This window comes from Microcebus murinus, chromosome 13 (genome assembly GCF_040939455.1).
Source record: "Microcebus murinus isolate Inina chromosome 13, M.murinus_Inina_mat1.0, whole genome shotgun sequence".
NCBI classification, from domain to species: Eukaryota; Metazoa; Chordata; class Mammalia; order Primates; family Cheirogaleidae; genus Microcebus; species Microcebus murinus.
In genome coordinates this window covers 16,524,943-16,544,300 of record NC_134116.1, presented here as the reverse complement: position 1 = coordinate 16,544,300, position 19,358 = coordinate 16,524,943, and the positions used below count along the sequence as shown (strand labels likewise).

Genomic DNA, 19,358 nt, shown 5'->3' with positions numbered 1-19,358 from the left:
ATGGGCTTGATGGCACAGGACAGCAGGGAAGATCCCAGGGCCTACAAGATAATGTAGAGGGGAAATGTGCATATAAGGTAGAAGATTCTAAGAGCTTGAGATTCAAATGCAATGAAGAAGTTCCTTAAAAGTTAAACATAGATTTACCATATGATCCAGCAGTTTCATGACTAGGTATATACTAGAGAGAACCGAAAATAGCTATTCAAGCAGATACCTGCACCTGAACATTCATAGCAGCACTGTTCACAACAGCCAAAAGGAGGACACAACTCACATGTCCATCAACTGATGAATGGGTGAACAAAAGGTGGTCTATCCATGCAACGGAATATTATGCCATCATAAAAGGTAATGAAGTACTGATGCACACTACAACATGGAGGAACCTTAAAAACATTATGTTAAGAGAAAGAAGCACAATGCAAAAGGGAACATATTGACTGATTTCATTTATATGAAATATCCAAGTAGAAAAAACATAGAATCAGAAAGCAGATTAGTGGCTGCCAGGGGCTGGGGGGAGGAGGAAGTGGGGAATGACTGCTCAATGGGCAATGGGTTTCCTTTCGTAGTGATGAAAATATTTTGGAATCAGGTAGAGGTAGAGGATGCATAATATTGTGAATATTCTGATAGCTACTGAATTGTTTACTTTAAAATGGTTAAAATGCTGAATTTCATGTTATGTGTATTTTACGTCAATTTTTAAAAAATGTAATAGTTTAGTGGTAGTTTACTATCTACTCTATTTTTAAATTAACTACCTATTTTCAATCATTTCTTCTAAATTTTTCTTTTTTCCAGAGCCCCACAATCACTTTTATTTTTTAGAATCGGCAAATTTCACAAGAGTTGGTGAGAACTTTTCTAGGTCAATCAATATTTACCAAGTTTAGGTATTTTTTTTTTTTTTGCTATAAATATTAAAAATGCTTTGGAGAGAAACACTGGTTTTCTTTATTTGCTTAACTTTAAAGGATCATATTTTTACATAGTATTTCCATAAATTTTCATGTTTAATGTGTGTGTTCAATATTAGGTAGGTAATGATTAATTGAGCAAACAAGCTTGTGTAGCTTCTGTAGTTACATTTGAATCTAAACTTTAAGTCCTGAAATAACTGTAGAAGACAGTGCGATGTCAGAAGAGGAAAGGAAGAAGTAACACTTACATAGTTCTTATTCATTATAGTGCTCTATTTTGTAATATATTATAAACTTAAATTAATATACAAAAACCGTTCTAATCATGTGCCATATATTAATTTATCTGGTCCATAAACAACTTTGTAAAGGTTGATCTGCTATTATTATCCCTACTTTTTATAGATATGGAGACTGGGGTACAAAAGGACAGCCAGTATGTTGGAGAACTGGGATTTGAGACCAGGCAGCCTGGCCGGGGAAGAGGAGGGGGTGGCCATGCCTTGCATCTGCTCGCTCTGTTGCTTCTACACACAGCCCCGGAGGTACCACGTCAACCAAGAACTGTAACGACGCCTTCTCAAAACCTGCATCTGTATCTCCTCAGTGTTTTCTTCTTCCTTTGCCCTCCTCCCAGGGTCTTGCTCTCTTCTTTACGTCCCTGCTCTCTCACTTTGAATTGCTATTTAAAATAAGTATTATTAGGATCTAATAATAATAGTTACTCTTCACTGGTATCTTAGCATCAGTCAGGCATGTGATACATACTTTTATGGATTATGTTATATGAACCTAATAACTCCTTGAAGTTAGGAATGACCCATTTTACAGATGGGGAAGTTGAATTGTAGAGATGTTAAGTAGCTTGCCCAAGGCCAGGCAGAAAGCAAGAGCCAGAGCTGGGATTTGCACTGGGCAGCAAGATACCAGATCCCATTTCAAAGTCATTACACAAAGTACCTCCCATTTGATTACTATTTCTTCAGATTTTGGCTTTTCTCCTCTAAATTACCAAAATCTCCCCAATATGCTGCCTTTTCCTTGGATTGGGCTGAGTAAATATTAACACATTCTCACTCCTTAGCTCAAGTTTTATAGTCTTTGTGCAGACCACTGCCTTCCTGCCTACATTTTTAGGAACAGGCTGTATTTCCATAATCATTATTTTCCCCACTGATGACTCTTATATTTTTGTAGTTCTCATGGAATTTGTGGGGTGCTCTAGTACCTTGTGATTATTTGAGAATTTTCTCCTGGCTTTTTTTGTTCATGCTTCTTTCTGCCTTTGCCTGGGGTGCCCCTCACACCTTGACCTTCCAGAGACTTCCCACTTACCTTCAGGACCTAGTTCAAGGAGCACCTTCTTTGTGACACCAGCCTTTCTCAGAGGCTTGGGTAGAATTCATCATGTCCTCCCTCGGATCCTCAGTGGATCCCATAAAGCTGTTCAGAGTCTTTCCAGTCTGTTAATTGTTCTTGCAGAGATCTGTTTATAAGTGTAGTGTTTTCTCTGCAGTCCAGATGATATCTGATTCCCTTTCTATTTCCATAGCACTGGATACAGTAGAAGCTCAAGAAAGAAGGGAGAGGTTGTTGGATTTAATTCAGCTTCCAAATTCCACAGGACTATGAAACATATGAGGAACATTCTAGTGCTCAGGGGGATCTAAAGATATTTAGCCTGGGGGATAAAATGCCAAGGGGGGGGTTGATATCAAATGTCCTGAGGGCTCAGATTCTGTGCTGCTTCAGAAAGCACAGTTCAAGCTAATAGGCAAGAATTGGAAGGAGATTTTGGCTCAGTCTGAGAAATAACTTTCTAATAATAAATATCTCACAATGGAACAGGTTACCTTAAAAACATTCATGAGTTCCTCATCAAGTAAAGTCTTCAAGCACAGGCTAAACAAGCCTATTCACAAATACACTGAGGAAAAAATTCTTTCCTCTGTTCAGAGTGGCGTTGAATCAGACCAGCTCCAGCTCATAAAGATGCCCAGACCTTGATGATTCTGGGTGTTGTCAAAGTATGATTTTCAAAAAGTTAAATACATGACTTCCATACATATATAGAATGAAGAAGTGTCAAAGATTTTATTTAACTTTCGAATGAGGCAATAGTAAGATGGGAAAACCAATTCAAATGAAAATTAGAAGAATTGGAATTATCTCCACCAGAAAAGACATTTTGATATGTTTGCTGAGTTCGAAATAAAACTGATTAATGTCTTACAGGGTGTTAAAATTGTAACCTTTAGGGTTATCTTTTTTACCAGATAGAAATTATTTGCATATAAATTAACATGTATCTTTACAGAGACTGAACCTTTACCTAAAATATTAAGTAGAAAAAAACAAAAAAATAGTTCCCTAAAAAATTCAGTAGCACTTGGGTGAGCCTGTTAAACAATACCCCAGTGTATTAGTTCCCTAGAGCTGCGGTAACAAATGGCCACAAACTGAGTGGCTTCAAACAATAGAAATTTATTCCCTCAAGAGTCTAGAAGTCAGAAATCAAGGTGTCAGCGGGGTTGGGTCCTTCTGGAGCTCTCAGGGTGAGGCTGTCCCAGGCCTCTCTCCCAGCTTCTGGAGGTTGTTGGCTATCCTTGGGGTTTCTTAGCGTGTAGACACATCTCTCTAATCTCTGCCTCTGTCATCATGTGGTGTTCTCCCGGTGTATCTGTTTCTGTGTCTCTCTTCTCCTTTGAGAACACCAGTCATATTGGCTATAGGGCCCTCTCTACTAGAGTGTGACCTCCTCCCAGCTAATTACATCTGCAAAACCCCTGCTTCCAAATAAAGTCACACTCTCTGAGGTTCTGGGAAGGACATGAACTTTGGGGGGACACCATTCAACTTAGTATACCCAGCAGGACAGAAAAAGGGACAAGCCACTTACTCTTTTGCCTTATTTCCAAGTGTTAAATACTTTTTCTTACTAAAGGCAGTTACTTGCTTTCCTTGTTTCTCTTCCCACTGGCATCTCATACATAGCCACATTCGTCATTCAGCTGGAGCTAGCTCTATATTATACTACAAAGGAAAGCCATCACATATGTTTCTAATAAAAAATGTAAGGAATGGATCAAATAAGCATGCTTGGATGTAATGATACAAAAGACTTAATTTCCTGTGAAGTCTCAAGTTGCTCGGTTACTATTTGGGGGGAAGTCATTTCCAAGCACTGTTGTGGTGTGTAACATACCTCTAGAATTATTAAGGCAGACTTGGGAGAGTAGGTCTTGGCACGCATTAAGAAAACAGTAGGGAATTTTAAGTTATACAGGCAGCTCCTCCTCCCTCCCACTTTTTTTTGTTTAAATAAAAGCTTTTTGGTAAGATATTCAGTTGGGAGGATTTTAGGCTTTTTAACAGAGAAGTTACCAGCACTCATCTAGGTTTGCCTCTGCAGAAAATCTCTTCAGAGCAGATTTGGAGGGTGGATCGAAGGGCTTCTTAATAATACAAATGTTAGATGAGTAGGGATCCATTACCTTACTCCATTCCCTAGATAAAAGGAAGATTTTATTTTACTTTAATAGGAGCTTTATCAGCTAGACTTTGTTCCAAAAACTATGGCTGGCAGAGATGGTTGCTATATTAAGAGGTGAGTAAATTAGAGAGGAAAGGGAGGGACACTCGTCTCCCACATTTTCACTATTGAGATCCCATCTTATCAGGCTCTTTCTGATAAAGTAAGATGGTCCCAACCCAGATGAAGTGCACTGATGGTAAAGACCACCTGGGACTAAAATGGGAGTTTATTTATCTAAATATCTATCTATCTATCTATCTATCTATCTATCTATCTATCTATCTATTATCTATCTATCTATCTATCTATCTATCTATCTATCTATCTATCTACCTACCTCCCTTTCTAGGCTGATGAACCAGGCTCAGCACAACCCTTATATTTGTGGCTTTCCTAAATCCAGCTGTTCTAGCAGAGTCTCATGTAGGGGGAAACAGCTGAGCATATGGATAAACTAAAGGTGATATACCCCCTTAAGGTCCAGGTGTGGGGCATACCTGTCTTGAGACCAAGAAGGCATGACTGCCAACTGGACATCACCAGGCATGGTGGCCCCGAGCAGCGGTGCAGGGCTTGATCTGCATGACTTGGGGTCCCCCTGCCTGAGCCTTTGAGGCTAAGCAATCGAGCCTTGAATCCTCAGCACGGAGATGGCAGGTAGAAAGAAGCTCTCCAGAAGGAGACAATGAAATTTTGACAAATAGGGCAGGTGGGGCTCAAGATAGAAATTAGAAAAGTGATAGGACCTCAGTTATCTCCAGGCTGATCATGTGGCTCAAATGGCTACAAGGCATCCAGCAACATTTTTGCCTGATTTTCTCCCACTACAAGTCACCCCAGAGGTAAGTGAATCTTCCCTTTTCTTTTCTTGATACAAAAACTCTGGCTTTCTGCCTAGAATTGTGTTGTTCTTATTTCTGGAAAAATATTTAAGAAAATTGGGTAGAATGATCTTATTCAGAAGAAGATGATGCCACAAATTCAGTCTGTTTTCTTTTGGCATTTGCTAAAGTACACTTTGTATTATTCTTTTTTTTTTTTTTTTTTTTTTTTTTTTTTGAGACAGAGTCTCACTTTGTTGTCCAGGCTAGAGTGAGTGCCGTGGCGTCAGCCTAGCTCACAGCAACCTCAAACTCCTGGGCTTGAGTGATCCTTCTGCCTCAGCCTCCCGAGTAGCTGGGACTACAGGCATGTGCCACCATGCCCGGCTAATTTTTTTTTTTATATATATATCAGTTGGCCAATTAATTTCTTTCTATTTATAGTAGAGACGGGGTCTCGCTCTTGCTCAGGCTGGTTTTGAACTCCTGACCTTGAGCAATCCGCCCGCCTCGGCCTCCCAAGAGCTAGGATTACAGGCGTGAGCCACAGCGCCCGGCCTACTTTGTATTATTCTTTATGGTATTTGTTGTATGAAATACAGAGATACTGTCATCTTTTTTGAGTAGTTGATATACAAAAAGCCTACATTTAATCTTGAGTTGTTGGAAATACTGTTATTGTTGCTGTTTCAGTAGCTCTTTTTAACATTGGCTTTATATTTTAAGATATGTAAATAAGCAGAAAAATAGAGAAAACACTAGAAATTCCACCTCACAATGATGACTATGTTTGGTACATATAGGCACATTAAGTGTATATGTACAATTTTTATGTAAATGTATATTATACACATTCTGCAATCAGGATCATTACTCAATAATCCATCATGGACATCTTTTCATTTTGAGAAAACAAAATCAATTATGATGGTTGGAGATTACCAGATTGTACCATAATTTACCTCATTAGATCCCAATCAAAGGACATTTAGGTTGCATCTGATTTTTCATTATTGTAAATAATGCTGAACATCTTTGTACCTACATTTCCCTCATTTTTGTCATTATCATCTTAAGGTAAACACCTTGAAATGGGATTGCTAAATAAGAATATGCAAACATTTTGCAAAACATTTCTAGAAAGGTTATACCCATTTATATTTCCTTCAAACATACATAAAGCTCATTTCTCAAGACCTTGCCCAAACAGGTTTTATCACTATGTATAATTTTTCTTGATAGGCAAGAAAAGTTTAATTTTGTTTTCAAAAATATTTCAAATAAAACCTTAAAAATGTTTAAATGCACAAGTCTTCTGTACCAACTGGACATCTTAGGGTGTCCAGTTCTATTTCTAAGATCCCTATTTTAAATATTTCTAATTTTTGTTTATATTAACAATAACTATTTCTGTACATTAAGATAGTACTATTATATTTTTATTTATTTCATTTCTTTATGAATGTTACAGGACAATTTGACTTTCATTGGATTATCAAGGTCCCATGTTCTTATAGTCTTCTCTGCCTGTTTTTCTGCATCTGCTGTTTATATTATATCCACATTAATCCAGAAGTAAAAGTTAATATTTCTTTGGATTAAAAAAAAAACAAAACCCACCCATGCAAAGCTTTTCTCATCAATATATAGCCCTGGAGAAGACTGAAGAGAAGTTTATATTGAAGCAAAGCAAACAGTCACAGAAGACATCCCCATTATTAAAAGCTCCATCAGCTCTCTGCAGTTAATTAAAGATGGCAACAAATTCTCTTGTCATTCTCCTCATTAGAAGGTAGAGTTTATTTCTCCTTTCCGGGACTCTGGGTGGGCTCGCACTGCTTAACCAATAGAATGCGGTGGAAATTGATCTGAGTTAGTTTCTCTGAGGACTGGCAGCTTCAACTTCCTCTCTCTCAGAATGCTTGTCCTTGGGATGCTCCCTCTTAAAATCCTAGCTCCAAGATCAAGGAGCTGTGGATGACATGTACCTGCCCAAATTCCCAGCCAGTTGCCGGCAGCCACTGCCAGCCATGTGAGCGAGCCACCTCAGACATTCCAGTCTAGCTGAGTACCCAGATGCCTTCAGGAAGCTTCCTTTTGCCTCATACACTCTCTCCTTGTATTAGTTTGCTAAGGCTGCTGTAACAAAGTAGCATAGAAGGTAAGTGTTAAGACAATAGAAACTTATTTTCTCTCTGTCCAGAAGTCTGCAAAGTATTGGCAGGGCCGTTCTCCATCTGAGCCTCTAGGGGAGGATCCTTCTTTGCCTTCTTTGGCCCCCAACGTTCCTTGGCTTGTGGCAGCATCACTGCAACCTCTGCTTCCATCTTCACATGCTCTTCCCTCTGTGTCTGTCTGTGTCCAAATCTTCCTCTTCTTATAAGGACACCAGTCATATTATACCGGGGCCGACCATGATCCAGCATGGCCTCATTTTAACTTGATTCCATCTGCAAAGATCCTATCTCCAAGTAAGGGCACACTCAGAGGTTCTAGGGCTTGAGACTTCAACGTGTTTTTGAAGGGTATACAATTCAACCCCTAACACTCTTTTTCCTCCTTCTCTTCCACTCTGATGAAACTTCTCTTCCTCTCTACTCCTCATCCTCCCTTTTTCTCTACATAGCTGTAGGCACTATCCTCACTCACCTCCATCCAGACTAGCCCTCTCTTCCTTCCCAGCTGTGTATAAAACCCCATTTCTCTCCCAGTGGTGATGCTGGCTTCTTTGGAGGTAGGGCACAGGAGCCTAGAGGTGACAAAGGAGGGCAAGGAGTGCAGGTGAATGTCTTTAGAGTGACAAATGTCTCAGCAAGTGCTTTCTCTCTCCCACATGCTCAGTGTCCTGTGATCTTGAAACACTCCACCCGCGGCAAACACACTAAATGGAGAGAGCTCAGAGGAGAGAAAGGGAATAAGGATGAAGCAGTTCTGTAGCTAATTACAGTAGGCAATTGATCTAATTAAGCAAATATCATCATTCAATTACTTTCATAATGTAATTTTCCAGAATGTTATAAGATTTGCTAAAGTGCGGCAGTATATTTCTAAATAAGCAGAAAGGCATTATAACTCTTAACTTTGGCAATAACAATTTGAATAAATGCACCGACTCTATCTCACAATGGGCTTTGCGGTTGGCCATATGTCACTGGTGCCTGTGGAATACTTGAGGGATCCCGATTAGATCTATCCTAAGACTGAGGACAAGACTTTAGCGAAGCCAGTTTCTGATGTCCAAGAGTCACAACCGCTGGCATCTTTTCTCTTCTCTCATTCACTCAAAGGTGAGAGACTATGGGCAGATTCTTCACTGACACCATTGTATTATCTTAGCGGTGGAGGAGCCAATCTCCAGTTTCTTTCTCCCACAAACCCACTATGTGTCCTTAAAGGCACATTAGTGGACCTCGCAGCCCTGATTTCTGGCTTCCCGGAAGGGAAAATGAAGAGAGCTGTATCATGGAGACACATTTCAAACGAGCTCCTGCAGGCCGTGAGCCAACTCTGAGGCAGGTAAGAAGAGCTGGTTTATTACTTGCTAAGGCTGCCGTAGCAAAACAGCAGGGACAGGGCGGCTCCAACAACTAAAGCTTACTCTCTCACAGTCTGGAGGCTGGAAGTCCAAGATGGAGGTGTCAGCAGGTACGATGTCTTCTGAGGTCTCTCTGCTTGGCTTGCTGTGTCCTCACATGGTCATTTCTCTCTGTGCAGCACACACCCCTGGTGGGTGTCTTTGTGTCTAAATTTCTTCTTCTTATAAGGACACCAGTCATACTGGATTAAGGTCCATCCTAATGGTCTCATTATAAGTGAATCACCTCTCTAAAGGCCTTGTCTCCAAATATAGCCACATTCTGAGGTACTGGGGGTTAGGGCTTCAGCCCATGAATTTGGGAGGGGACATAGTTCAGCCTGTCACAGCTGGTTTGCCAAGACTAATTGTTTTGGAAGGAGCATATGACAATTTCCTTCTTCCTACCTTACCATCCAGAGCCTCGACTGGGTACTTGTAGCTAGGACCATATTAAAACTAAAGTCTCTCTAGGATAAGGTTTTCCAGATAACAACTCCATAGCTCCTAGAATACTTGCTAAAATGTGGATTCTTGGGCCACCTGAAATGCTATAAATATGACTCTCTTAGGTTTGTAGCCTGGGAACCTACACTTTCTTAAGAATCACCTCCCAAGGTAATTCTAAGTGACACTAAACTTTGGAGTTGTGTCACTATCAGTTGGAGATAATTGACTTCACAAAACCAACAATTGATCTCTAATTTTCAAAATATGCTGACATGTTGTTTGGATAAAAGTTGCAGAGAGAATAAGCTGCTGTGGGTGAGTTGTGCATAACCCACACTATTTTTTTGATGCTGCAATCAGTAGGAACAGACTATTACTGAAGCATTAGCAAATAGTTGTGATTATAAATTATTGTAGTCTAAATGTAGGAAATCCCATGAGTGTGTGTTGAACATGAGAATGTTTCACGTCATGTAGTTCTTCAGAGGAAGATCCAAGAGCATAATTGCTCTAGACATCCTTTTTAAAATCAGTAAGATTGTATATATATAGATACTCCTCTATTTCCATGAGGTTACATCCTGATAAACCTTTGTAGGTTTAAAATATTATAAGTTGAAAATGCATTTAATATGCCTAAACTACCAAACATCATAGCTTAGTCTAGCATACCTATTATGCTCAAAATACATTAGCCTACAATTGGGCAAATCATCTAACATAAAGCCTATTTTATAATAAAGTGTTGACCATCTCATGTAATTTGTCAAATATTACACTAGAAGTGAAAGAATAGTTATATGGATACTTAAAATACAGTTTCCATTGCCTGCATATTGCTTATTTATTTATTTATTTTAGAGACAGAAACTCTGTGCTCCAGGCTGGAGTGCAGTGGCATGATCATAACTCACCATGGCCTTGAACTCCTGGGTTCAAGGGATCCTCCTGTCTCAGCCTCCTGAGTAGCTGGTGCACACTACCACACCTGGCTAATTTTTTTTTTTTTTTAATTTTTTCTAGAGATCTGGGTCTTGGTGCTATGTTGGCCATCCTGGTTTTGAACTCCTGGCTTCAAGTAATCCTCTTTTGGCCTCCCAAAGTGCTGGGATTATAGGGATGAGCCACTGCACCTGGCCCTGTTTTCTTTTGTTATATCCTTATCCTATAAACTCTTTGTACTTTTAATGTTTTAAAATTTATTTGTTTTTTTACTTTTTAAACTTTTTTTGTTAAAAAGTAAGACACATTATTAGAAGTACTTTTGAAAAAGTTCTTGTGCTTCTTTTTGTGTATGTGTGGTAAAATATATACATAGCATAAAATTTACCACTTTTAGGTGAACAATTCGGTGGCATTAAGTATAATATAATCACACTGATGTATGACTACCTGCACTCTCCACTTCCAGAACTTTTACATCATCCTAAACTGAAAGTCTACACCCATTAAAGAATAACTCCTATACTGCCTCCTTCCAGCCCCTCATAACCTCTATGCTGCTGTCTGTCTCTATGAATTTGCCTACTCTAGCTAGCTCAGATAAGGGAATCATACATTTGTCTTTTGTGTCTTGCTTACTTTACTTAACATGATGTTCCCACAGTTCATCCAGTATCAGAACATCATTTCTTTTTAAAATTGAATAATATTCCACTCTATGTCTAGACCACATTTTGCTTACTCACCTGTTCATCAGTTGATGAACATTTGGGTGGTTCCCACCTTTTGGCTGTTGTGAATAATGCTGCTATGAATAGGAGCAGTCAAATACCTGTTTGAGTCACTGGTTTCAATTCTTTTGGGGTATATTCCCAGAAGTGGAATGGCTGGATCATATATGATCTCTCTGTTTAACTCTTGTTGCACTTTTAAAAAATCAAACATGGTATGGTGTACATCTGCACCAGACTGGGAGTCAGAAGGCCTGGGTCCTACTCCTGGCTCAGTCGCTTATTGGCAAGTAACCCCACCCTCTGCACCTCCTTTCTTCTTCTATTAAGGGGGCCTGAACCAAGATCCTTTCCAGTTCGAAGATTCATGAAATGGATATTGAATCCTACTACACAAAGCCACATTATATCGATACCTTATTTCAAAAACACCTAAGTTAAAAAAGCACGATCTTCATCTGCATGTCTGTCTCCAAGGTTATTCCCTGGCAACATACTATCTTTGGTGTAGAAAAATGTAGCTACTAATATTTGGCATTGTAGCAATAATTCTGACAGTCTTATTTATCTAAGTGTCCATCTATTTTTAAATTTTAGGTGTTGGAGATATAAAGATGAATCATACAAATTCTATTCTCAAGAATCTTTTAATCCAGTGGCAGAGGCAGAAGTAGACCACTTCTTTTCCTCCCTTCCTTTTTTTCTGCCTCCCAATTTGGGCAGGGGCAGCATTTTGGCCCAGGTCTCACATCCATGAAAAACCTTAAATATCAGACTTCTTGCATTGAAGTTAAACACATAGTGACAGAAATCATTGACAGGATGGAAAGAAAATGATGCCATATAAATTTAACCTCATTTATCAGTACTATACCACACCTCTGGAGCATTATCAATTAACATTTTATATAAATGCTGTGATTATCTTATGATTAATTAATATACTAGTGGTATGACTGTTAAAAGCATGAATTTTCTACCTGTAAATATTTTAACTACACCACAATGTCTGTTTATCCTGGATTTAAGATAGAATTGTACTTGGCTGAGAATAACAAGGATATCTAACAAACAATATCTTAAACAAGAAAGACGTATATCTTCCCTGTGGTCTTCTATAACCAGGGAGGCAGTTTAGGGTTCATGTGGCTGCAGAAGAATGTAGTGGGGGATGCCAAATCCTTCTCCCTTCCTCCTGGGCTGGACTACATTTCCCAGACTTCTTTGTGGTTAGTGCAGCCAGATGATTGAATTCTGGTCAAAGGAAAGTGAAATATACTGTGTTCAGTTCTGGTTCATAAAACTTTGCTGTGGGAATAATCTATTCCCTCTTTTCCTCTCTCTGCTGGCTGGATTTCATACCCAGGGTGATCTGAGAAACCACATGCTGAAGACAGTAGAGCCTTCCTTAGCCTGGGTCCCTGAATGATGACATGGAGCAGAGCACCCCCTTCCATCCTACACCATTTAGATTTTACACACATAATAAATAAACCATTGTTGTATGAGCTTTCAGGGTTTGCCTGTTATAGCAGCTATTGCTACCTTAAGTTTCAAAGATTACATGAGGAGACCAGTCTCTTTTTATCTTCTTTGTCTACCTTTGAGATTGTGGCTTTCATCCTTGTGGTGGCTACTGAGTCACCAGCTGTCAAAATCTGCATCCCAGCCAGAACAAAAGGGGAACAAGGAAGAGTAGAGAGAAGCTCTTTCCAAGGACTTTTACCTATTTTTTCAGTGGCCAGGTGTGTAGCATGTGACCACCTCTAGGTGCAGAGGAGGCTGGGAATTTGAATATTTTGTTTTCCAACCTCTACTGAAGAGGGACATAATGTTGAAAATTAGCAAGTAGGTACTTATCTCTGCTTTGGTATTTCATCTCAATAACTTTTTAAAAGCAACCTCTTTGGTCCCTGAAAGGCCTGTTTGAGTTTAAGCAGCCAATGTGTGGCCACCTGCTCAGCCAGGCTCACCTGCACCGTGCTACTGCACTGCACTTGCCTCCCAAGTTGCAGCTTTATTCTTCCTGTCCTTCCCTCTCCTATCGGTCCCAGTTCATAGCATTTTATTTATTTATTTATTTATTTTTGTTTCTATGCATGATTTTATTTCTGCCTCCTGTAGCTACACTGCCCTCTAGGAAGACTTGCTGGGAACCCGCCACCCAGGAGGAGGCCTGCATCCTCTACCCACAGTGCTCCCGGGTGGCTGTGCCCTCTGCCTGCTGGGCTGCCCACTCTTCCTTCTCCTCAGATGCCCACCGTCCTCCAAGGCTGCACCTGGGAATGCTCTGTGCCTTGTGCATGTGGGCCTTGTGCATTCAGCTGTTGTGCCATTGTTGGCTGGGTCCACTTTTGTTCCTGTGTGTGTGTGTGTGTGTGTGTGTGTGTGTGTGTGGTGGTGGTGGTGGTGGTGGTGGTTATGGTTAGGGAAGGCTTAGTTGAAGCTTCTGAGCTGGTCTGTGCAAGATGGTCTAGATTCTGGCAAGTAGAGATGAAGTAGAGATGAAGGGTGACCTTTCCTAGGATCACAGCTAAGACACTAGGTGGGAAGCAGGTGTGGCAGACACTGTCCTGACTCCACCCAAAATCTCTCCATCCCGATTCTTTCTGGCTTCCTCTTTTTAGGAACTGCTTTTTTCTTCTCTCCTTTTCTCCACGTGAGGGGGTGCACATATCTGTAGCGGTGGTCATGCACTCAGCACTTCTGCTCTCTTGCCCCCCTCACGATGGCGGGCATCCTGTTTGAGGATATTTTCGATGTGAAAGACATTGACCCGGAGGGCAAGAAATTTGACCGAGTGTCTCGAGTGCATTGTGAGAGTGAATCTTTCAAGATGGATCTCATCTTAGATGTAAACATCCAGATTTACCCTGTAGACTTGGGTGATAAGTTCCGGTTGGTCGTAGCTAGTACCTTGTATGAAGATGGTACCCTGGATGATGGTGAATACAACCCCAGTGTTGACAGGCCTTCCGGGGCTGACCAATTTGAGTATGTAATGTATGGGGAAGTGTACAGGATTGAGGGAGACGAAACTTCCACTGAAGCAGCAACACGCCTCTCTGCCTACGTGTCCTATGGGGGCCTGCTCATGAGGCTGCAGGGTGATGCCAACAACCTGCATGGATTTGAGGTGGATTCCAGAGTTTACCTGCTGATGAAGAAACTGGCCTTCTGAACTACGAGGGAAGCCAGCCTTGTTGCCTAGTCACTCGGGTCGTGGACATTGGTCAAGTAACAGATGCTGTTGTTCACCTATTAAGGAGAACACCTATTAAAGGTCCCCTTTCTCCTGTGGGTGCATCTTTAGCTGGTCTGGACTCAGTGGGAAACTGACTTGCCTGTGAAAGACCCAGTGGGAGAGCTTAAAATGAATCAGAAGTTGTTTTGTGTATATGATTTGTTTTTCTTTTGAGACAGAGTCTCGCTTCGTTGCCCAGGCTAGAGTGAGTGCCGTGACATCAGCCTAGCTCATAGCAACCTCAAACTCCTGGGCTCAAGCGATCCTCCTGCCTCAGCCTCATGAGTAGCTGGGACTACAGGCATTCGCCACCATGCCTGGCTAATTTTTTTGTATATATTAGTTGGCCAATTAATTTCTTTCTATTTATAGTAGAGACGGGGTCTCGCTCTTGCTCAGGCTGGTTTTGAACTCCTGACCTTGAGCAATCCGCCCGCCTCGGCCTCCCAGAGAGCTAGGATTACAGGCGTGAGCCACCGCGCCCGGCCTTGTGTATATGATTTTTTAATTAAACTTTACTTTTTTCAGGAAAAAAAAAATCTCTCCATCCCTTTTCCATTTCTAGTCTTCCTCACCCACCCATCCCCCTACCCAAACTTTGGCATGTTTTGCTTCTAGCAGCTCAGCAGCCGAGGCGATTCCCGGAGCCACACCAAGGCCCAGGAGTGCCTGAGCTCAGAGCTCATCTTCCCTGCCCACGCCCACCCCGGCAGGAGTCTAAAGCCCCAGCCTCTGTCAGCCCAAATTTCAGAGCTCCCTTCTGCTCCCTCTGCAGCCTGCGTCTGGAAGCACACCCGTTCCAGGCTTTCCCTGTCCCCTGTCCAACTTCCTCAGCAAGTCACCTGCACATGAACCCTCCTCTCCGGGCCTCTTGGGAACCCCACTGGAGATAGTAGCAATGTGTTCGGGGAACAGAAATGGCTCTTTTAAGTGTAGCAAAGAAAGGTCAGTCAGCCAGGCCACGGAAGGCTTTGATGCCAGGCGAGGCTAGCCCGTGCTCCATTCTGCAGGGGAGGGATGGCATTAGCAGCTTTTGAACTGTGAATCGACCCACATATGAGGGGATTAATCTGCAAATTAGAGTGGGGGAGTGTGGAGGCAGTAAGTCGGCTGGGAGGCTATTTTAATAATCCTGAGTTCCTGAAGGCTTGAAATCGGTCCAGAGGGTGTGGTAGCAGGAAGGTGAGGGGTGCAGGTGCACGGAGGGGGAGTTTGGAGGCCCCTGAGGGCAGGAGAGAAGGAGGCACCAACGCCAACTCCCCTGGGATCAATGGCCGGCCTAGAAGGAAGAGGGTGGATTCTGTCTCTGATCCACGTCTGCCAGTCTGAAATCACGCATTCCCACCCTGCATTCACATTTCTCCCCCTTGTATTCTTCTTGATTTATCTTCCAGGAGCAGATCATCCTTTCCAAGTCATCATCTCACATAATTCTTAGATCATCGTGGCTTAATTGCTGTTTGATCATTTTTAGCCTCGGCTGTTCAACATCAAGGGAGAATTTATAGGGAAAAGAAAGAGATCCTCATTGCGATGACACCAAGTTTCACAGAGCTGCGTGCTAAGTCCTGTTTTACAGCCCTTTGAATGGCATGGCATTGCATTTAGATAACACCTAATGCCAACAAAGCAGTGAGCTGTGAGGATTGAGCTGTGAAATGGTAGCATTTAACAGTAGGGCTGAGCTTATTGTACATTTTAAAAATTTAACTCTGTCCTTCATGGTCCTAAGATATACTAATCGTTCTGCAGAAGCAGGATGAGCGAACTTTCAGGCCTAGAAATTCTGAACAATAAAGACACAGTATAATCCATGAGTCACTCAGTTCATTTTTCTTACAAGCACAATACTTAGCTTTATTAGTCAATGTTATCTGGGATTGTATTTTGCTTTAGATAATGAGCCTCTCTCTACTAAGAATGGAGAAATGCTCAAAGGCGCTCACTTTTAATTTAAACACAAGTTAAATGTACCATCCCAGAGTGGAGATTGCTATCATTGTTAGTGCATCCGGGGTTTATTGCTTTCCAAATTTACATGTTCTTTGTATTAGATAATGGTGCTGTACCTATCAACAGCTCTCTGTGGGCATCCCAGTGAAAAGTATGTTCTTCTTAAACAAGGACCAAACTGCTAAAGGAATGATGCCTTCATTAGTTTAGTCATTTGAGAATTGATTTAGACCCACCAACAGTTTTGAACACCTACTATGTGCTAGGAATAGTGCTAACTACTAACCACTGGGGACACGCAGATGAGCCTATAAAGCATGGCCCCTGCCGTAGAGAGACTTGCATGCTAATTGGGGTCACAGACGTTGGAAACAGATCATTACAGTGCAGTGTGGCGAGGGACACAGAGGTCTCAGCAGGCTGCAGAGAGGAGGGGGGCATTCCCAGACGTTATGGAAAGCCCATTCCAGTTCTTCCTAGCCCACCTGCATGTTTCAATTGAATTCAGCACTCCTCACATAGGGCACTTTAAAAAGATTCCTCAAAAAGTTAAACATAGAATTACTATAGAACCCTGCAATTCCACTCCTAGGTATATGCCCAAGAGAACTGAAAACATATGTCCACACAAACACGTGCACAACCATGTACATAGCAGCACTATTCACAAGAGCCAAGAGGTGGAAACCACCCAAATGTCCATCAATAGAAGAGTGAATTAACAAAATATTGTATATCCACAGGATACAATGTTATTCAGTTACAAATGGAATAAAGTACTGATGCATGCTACAACACGGATGAACCATGAAAGCATTATGCGAAGTAAAATAAGCCAAATGCAAAAGGTCACATACCGTATGATTCCATTCATAGGAAATATCCAGAACAGGAAAATACTAGAGACAGAAAGCAGATTAATTGTTGTCAGGGGCTGGGGGGAGGCTGGAATGGGGAGGGACTACTTAATGGGTATGGAGTTTCCTTTTGGGATGATGAAAATGTATTGGAATTAGTTAGAAGTGATTGTGGTAGAACACTGTGTATGTACTAAATGCCACTGAATGGCACATTTCAAAATGGTTCATTTTACATATGTGAATTTTACTCAATTAGAGAGGAGGGGATTACTTATTTGAGTGTTCAGACCAAAGCTAAAGGGACATTGATTATGCATTCTTAATTCTCTTATCTGGGAGAGAAGGCCTTCTTCAAACCTCTTTGGTTTATTGTGTATTTTTAGCCAAAATATACTGGGAAACTGTTGGTTCAATACAAATGCATTTGTTTTTAAGCCAACTTTGGAAAGGTAGACACAGTTCAATTTCATGACAACAACAATAAAAAATACTGGTTGACAAACCTAGTCAGATGGTATCCGGCATCTCATGGTTTAGACAGAAACCACACCAGGGAAGATGCAAGAAGATGGTGAAAGGGTAGAGACATAATTGAAGGCAAGGTGGTCACGCATGGAGTTTGAAGAGTGGAGTTTGAAGAGTTGTTGGCATGGGGGGGGCAAGCCTTGCTTACGGTGGAAGGCGGTACAGTAGTGTCTGTTTAGTACTTTGTGCTAAAGAAAAAATTAACTCAATGACTGTACTAGTGAAAATAAAATGTATTCAATTTACCTCCACAAACATGTATGTGAAATTGATTCAGTTCAATTTTCAAAATATGTATGTCTTAGACCCCGAGCATTGGAAATTCAACTCTAAAGGTCTGGTCCCTGTCCTCGAGGATCTTATAGCCATGGATATAAATAGCCAACTGTAACAGGTGAGAGACTGAATATATAAATGGACAATGGCCAGATCGTACATAAAAATAGAACTCAGACCCACAATCTGCAGCAACCAGTCCAGAAAACTAACCCATTATGTATAGTCATCAGCCTAGAAAGCCAACCTCCTGTTTATAGGTCAGACTTGCAGAAACTCAAACCACTATCTCTAGCAACTGGTCTGGAAGCCACGCAATATCCCCTCTACCAATAGGCCCCACGTGGCCAGGACTTGATTTTTAATGAACAGTTTCCCTAATTTTTGTCCCCCAGGCCAACAGCCTCCAATCAGGGCACACCTGAAGCCGTCCCTTTTGTCCACTGTGAAGATCTCCCACTCCCCTGTGTGCCTTTGAGTCTCTGCAAACACAAGTGACGGTGGCTGACCCCCATGCTACAGCAAGCTCTGAATAAATAGCCTTTGCCTTTCTCATGTGGGTGGTCTTCATTTATTTCTGCATAGACAAGGCAGAATAAAGGAAGTGCTATAAATACCTACACACTTCACCCTGTGTGGGAACAAAGGGAAGAGTAATTCATTCTGTCCTAGAAGGTTGGCACCTGGGAACGAAACCTTGCAGGGACTTGCTGAAAAAACACCATGATACGGCCCTAAATGATTCCTCTTTTAAAATGTTATACACAAATGCTAAAATAACTTGTGGACTGTTTTTCAGGAGGGAGAGATGCTCTCCCGTCTCCAAAGAATAGTCTTCCGGGTCAGCCAGGGAGGAGGCTGCCGGTGGCGCAGGTTAATTTCCACCCTGGCTCGGGATTCTAAGAGAGACTCGCGTCACTGAAGCTAGCAGGGGCCAGCTTGGATTTTCTCTGTTGGATGTGAGCATAAACTGGGTTTTGAGTGAGAAGGCTATGCATTTTCATTACTATAGGCTAAATAGGCTTTCAAGATATTTGTGGTTTTTCAGCCCTTTTTTCTCACTAAGTATCCCCCTCGTTCAAGCAGACACACCCGAGAGTCATTGTCCCAGCGAAGGCTTGAGGCTGCCAGCCCAGGGGAGATAAGGGTGTAGATCAAGATGGGGTGTGCTGCTGGGAGAACCAACACTGCAGGGAGGCAGCAAGGAGAGGGGTGGCAGCCCCCCACTGTCCCTGTGAGGGTCTCAGCGTGGGCTCCAGTTTAAGCGAGAAGAGCGGGGGAGTCTGAGTGTCTCAGAGGGGAGGCGTCTTGGTTATGGTTTCCGGGAAACACCTGAAGATGCTTGAGGACCCAAGAACCTAAGGGCCCCCCCAGGTCATCGAGGGGGACGGCAGTAGCAGAGCCCTGCTGGGGCCATGCAGGGAGAAGGGGATGTCTCAGCGGTGAGCAAACTGACGCTTGTCTGGAGGGCGTGTCACAGACCCGTGGCAGCAGGCAAACCTCCATCACCCTGCCATACCT

General features: G+C 41.9%; 1 protein-coding gene across 1 annotated transcript; it reads left to right on the top strand.

Annotated features, from left to right (window-relative positions):
• Window positions 1–13,598: 13,598 nt before the first annotated feature.
• On the top strand, window positions 13,599–14,378 carry LOC105864176 (DNA-directed RNA polymerases I, II, and III subunit RPABC3-like). Its single transcript, XM_076009628.1, has one exon. The coding sequence runs from the start codon at window positions 13,708–13,710 to the stop codon at window positions 14,158–14,160; it is 453 nt and encodes a 150-aa protein (XP_075865743.1). The 5' UTR covers window positions 13,599–13,707; the 3' UTR covers window positions 14,161–14,378.
• Window positions 14,379–19,358: the final 4,980 nt, after the last annotated feature.

Coding starts and splice junctions, on each gene's coding strand:
- LOC105864176 (XM_076009628.1), top strand. CDS start 13,708: ATGGCGGGCATCCTGTTTGAGGATATTTTCGATGTGAAAGACATTGAC.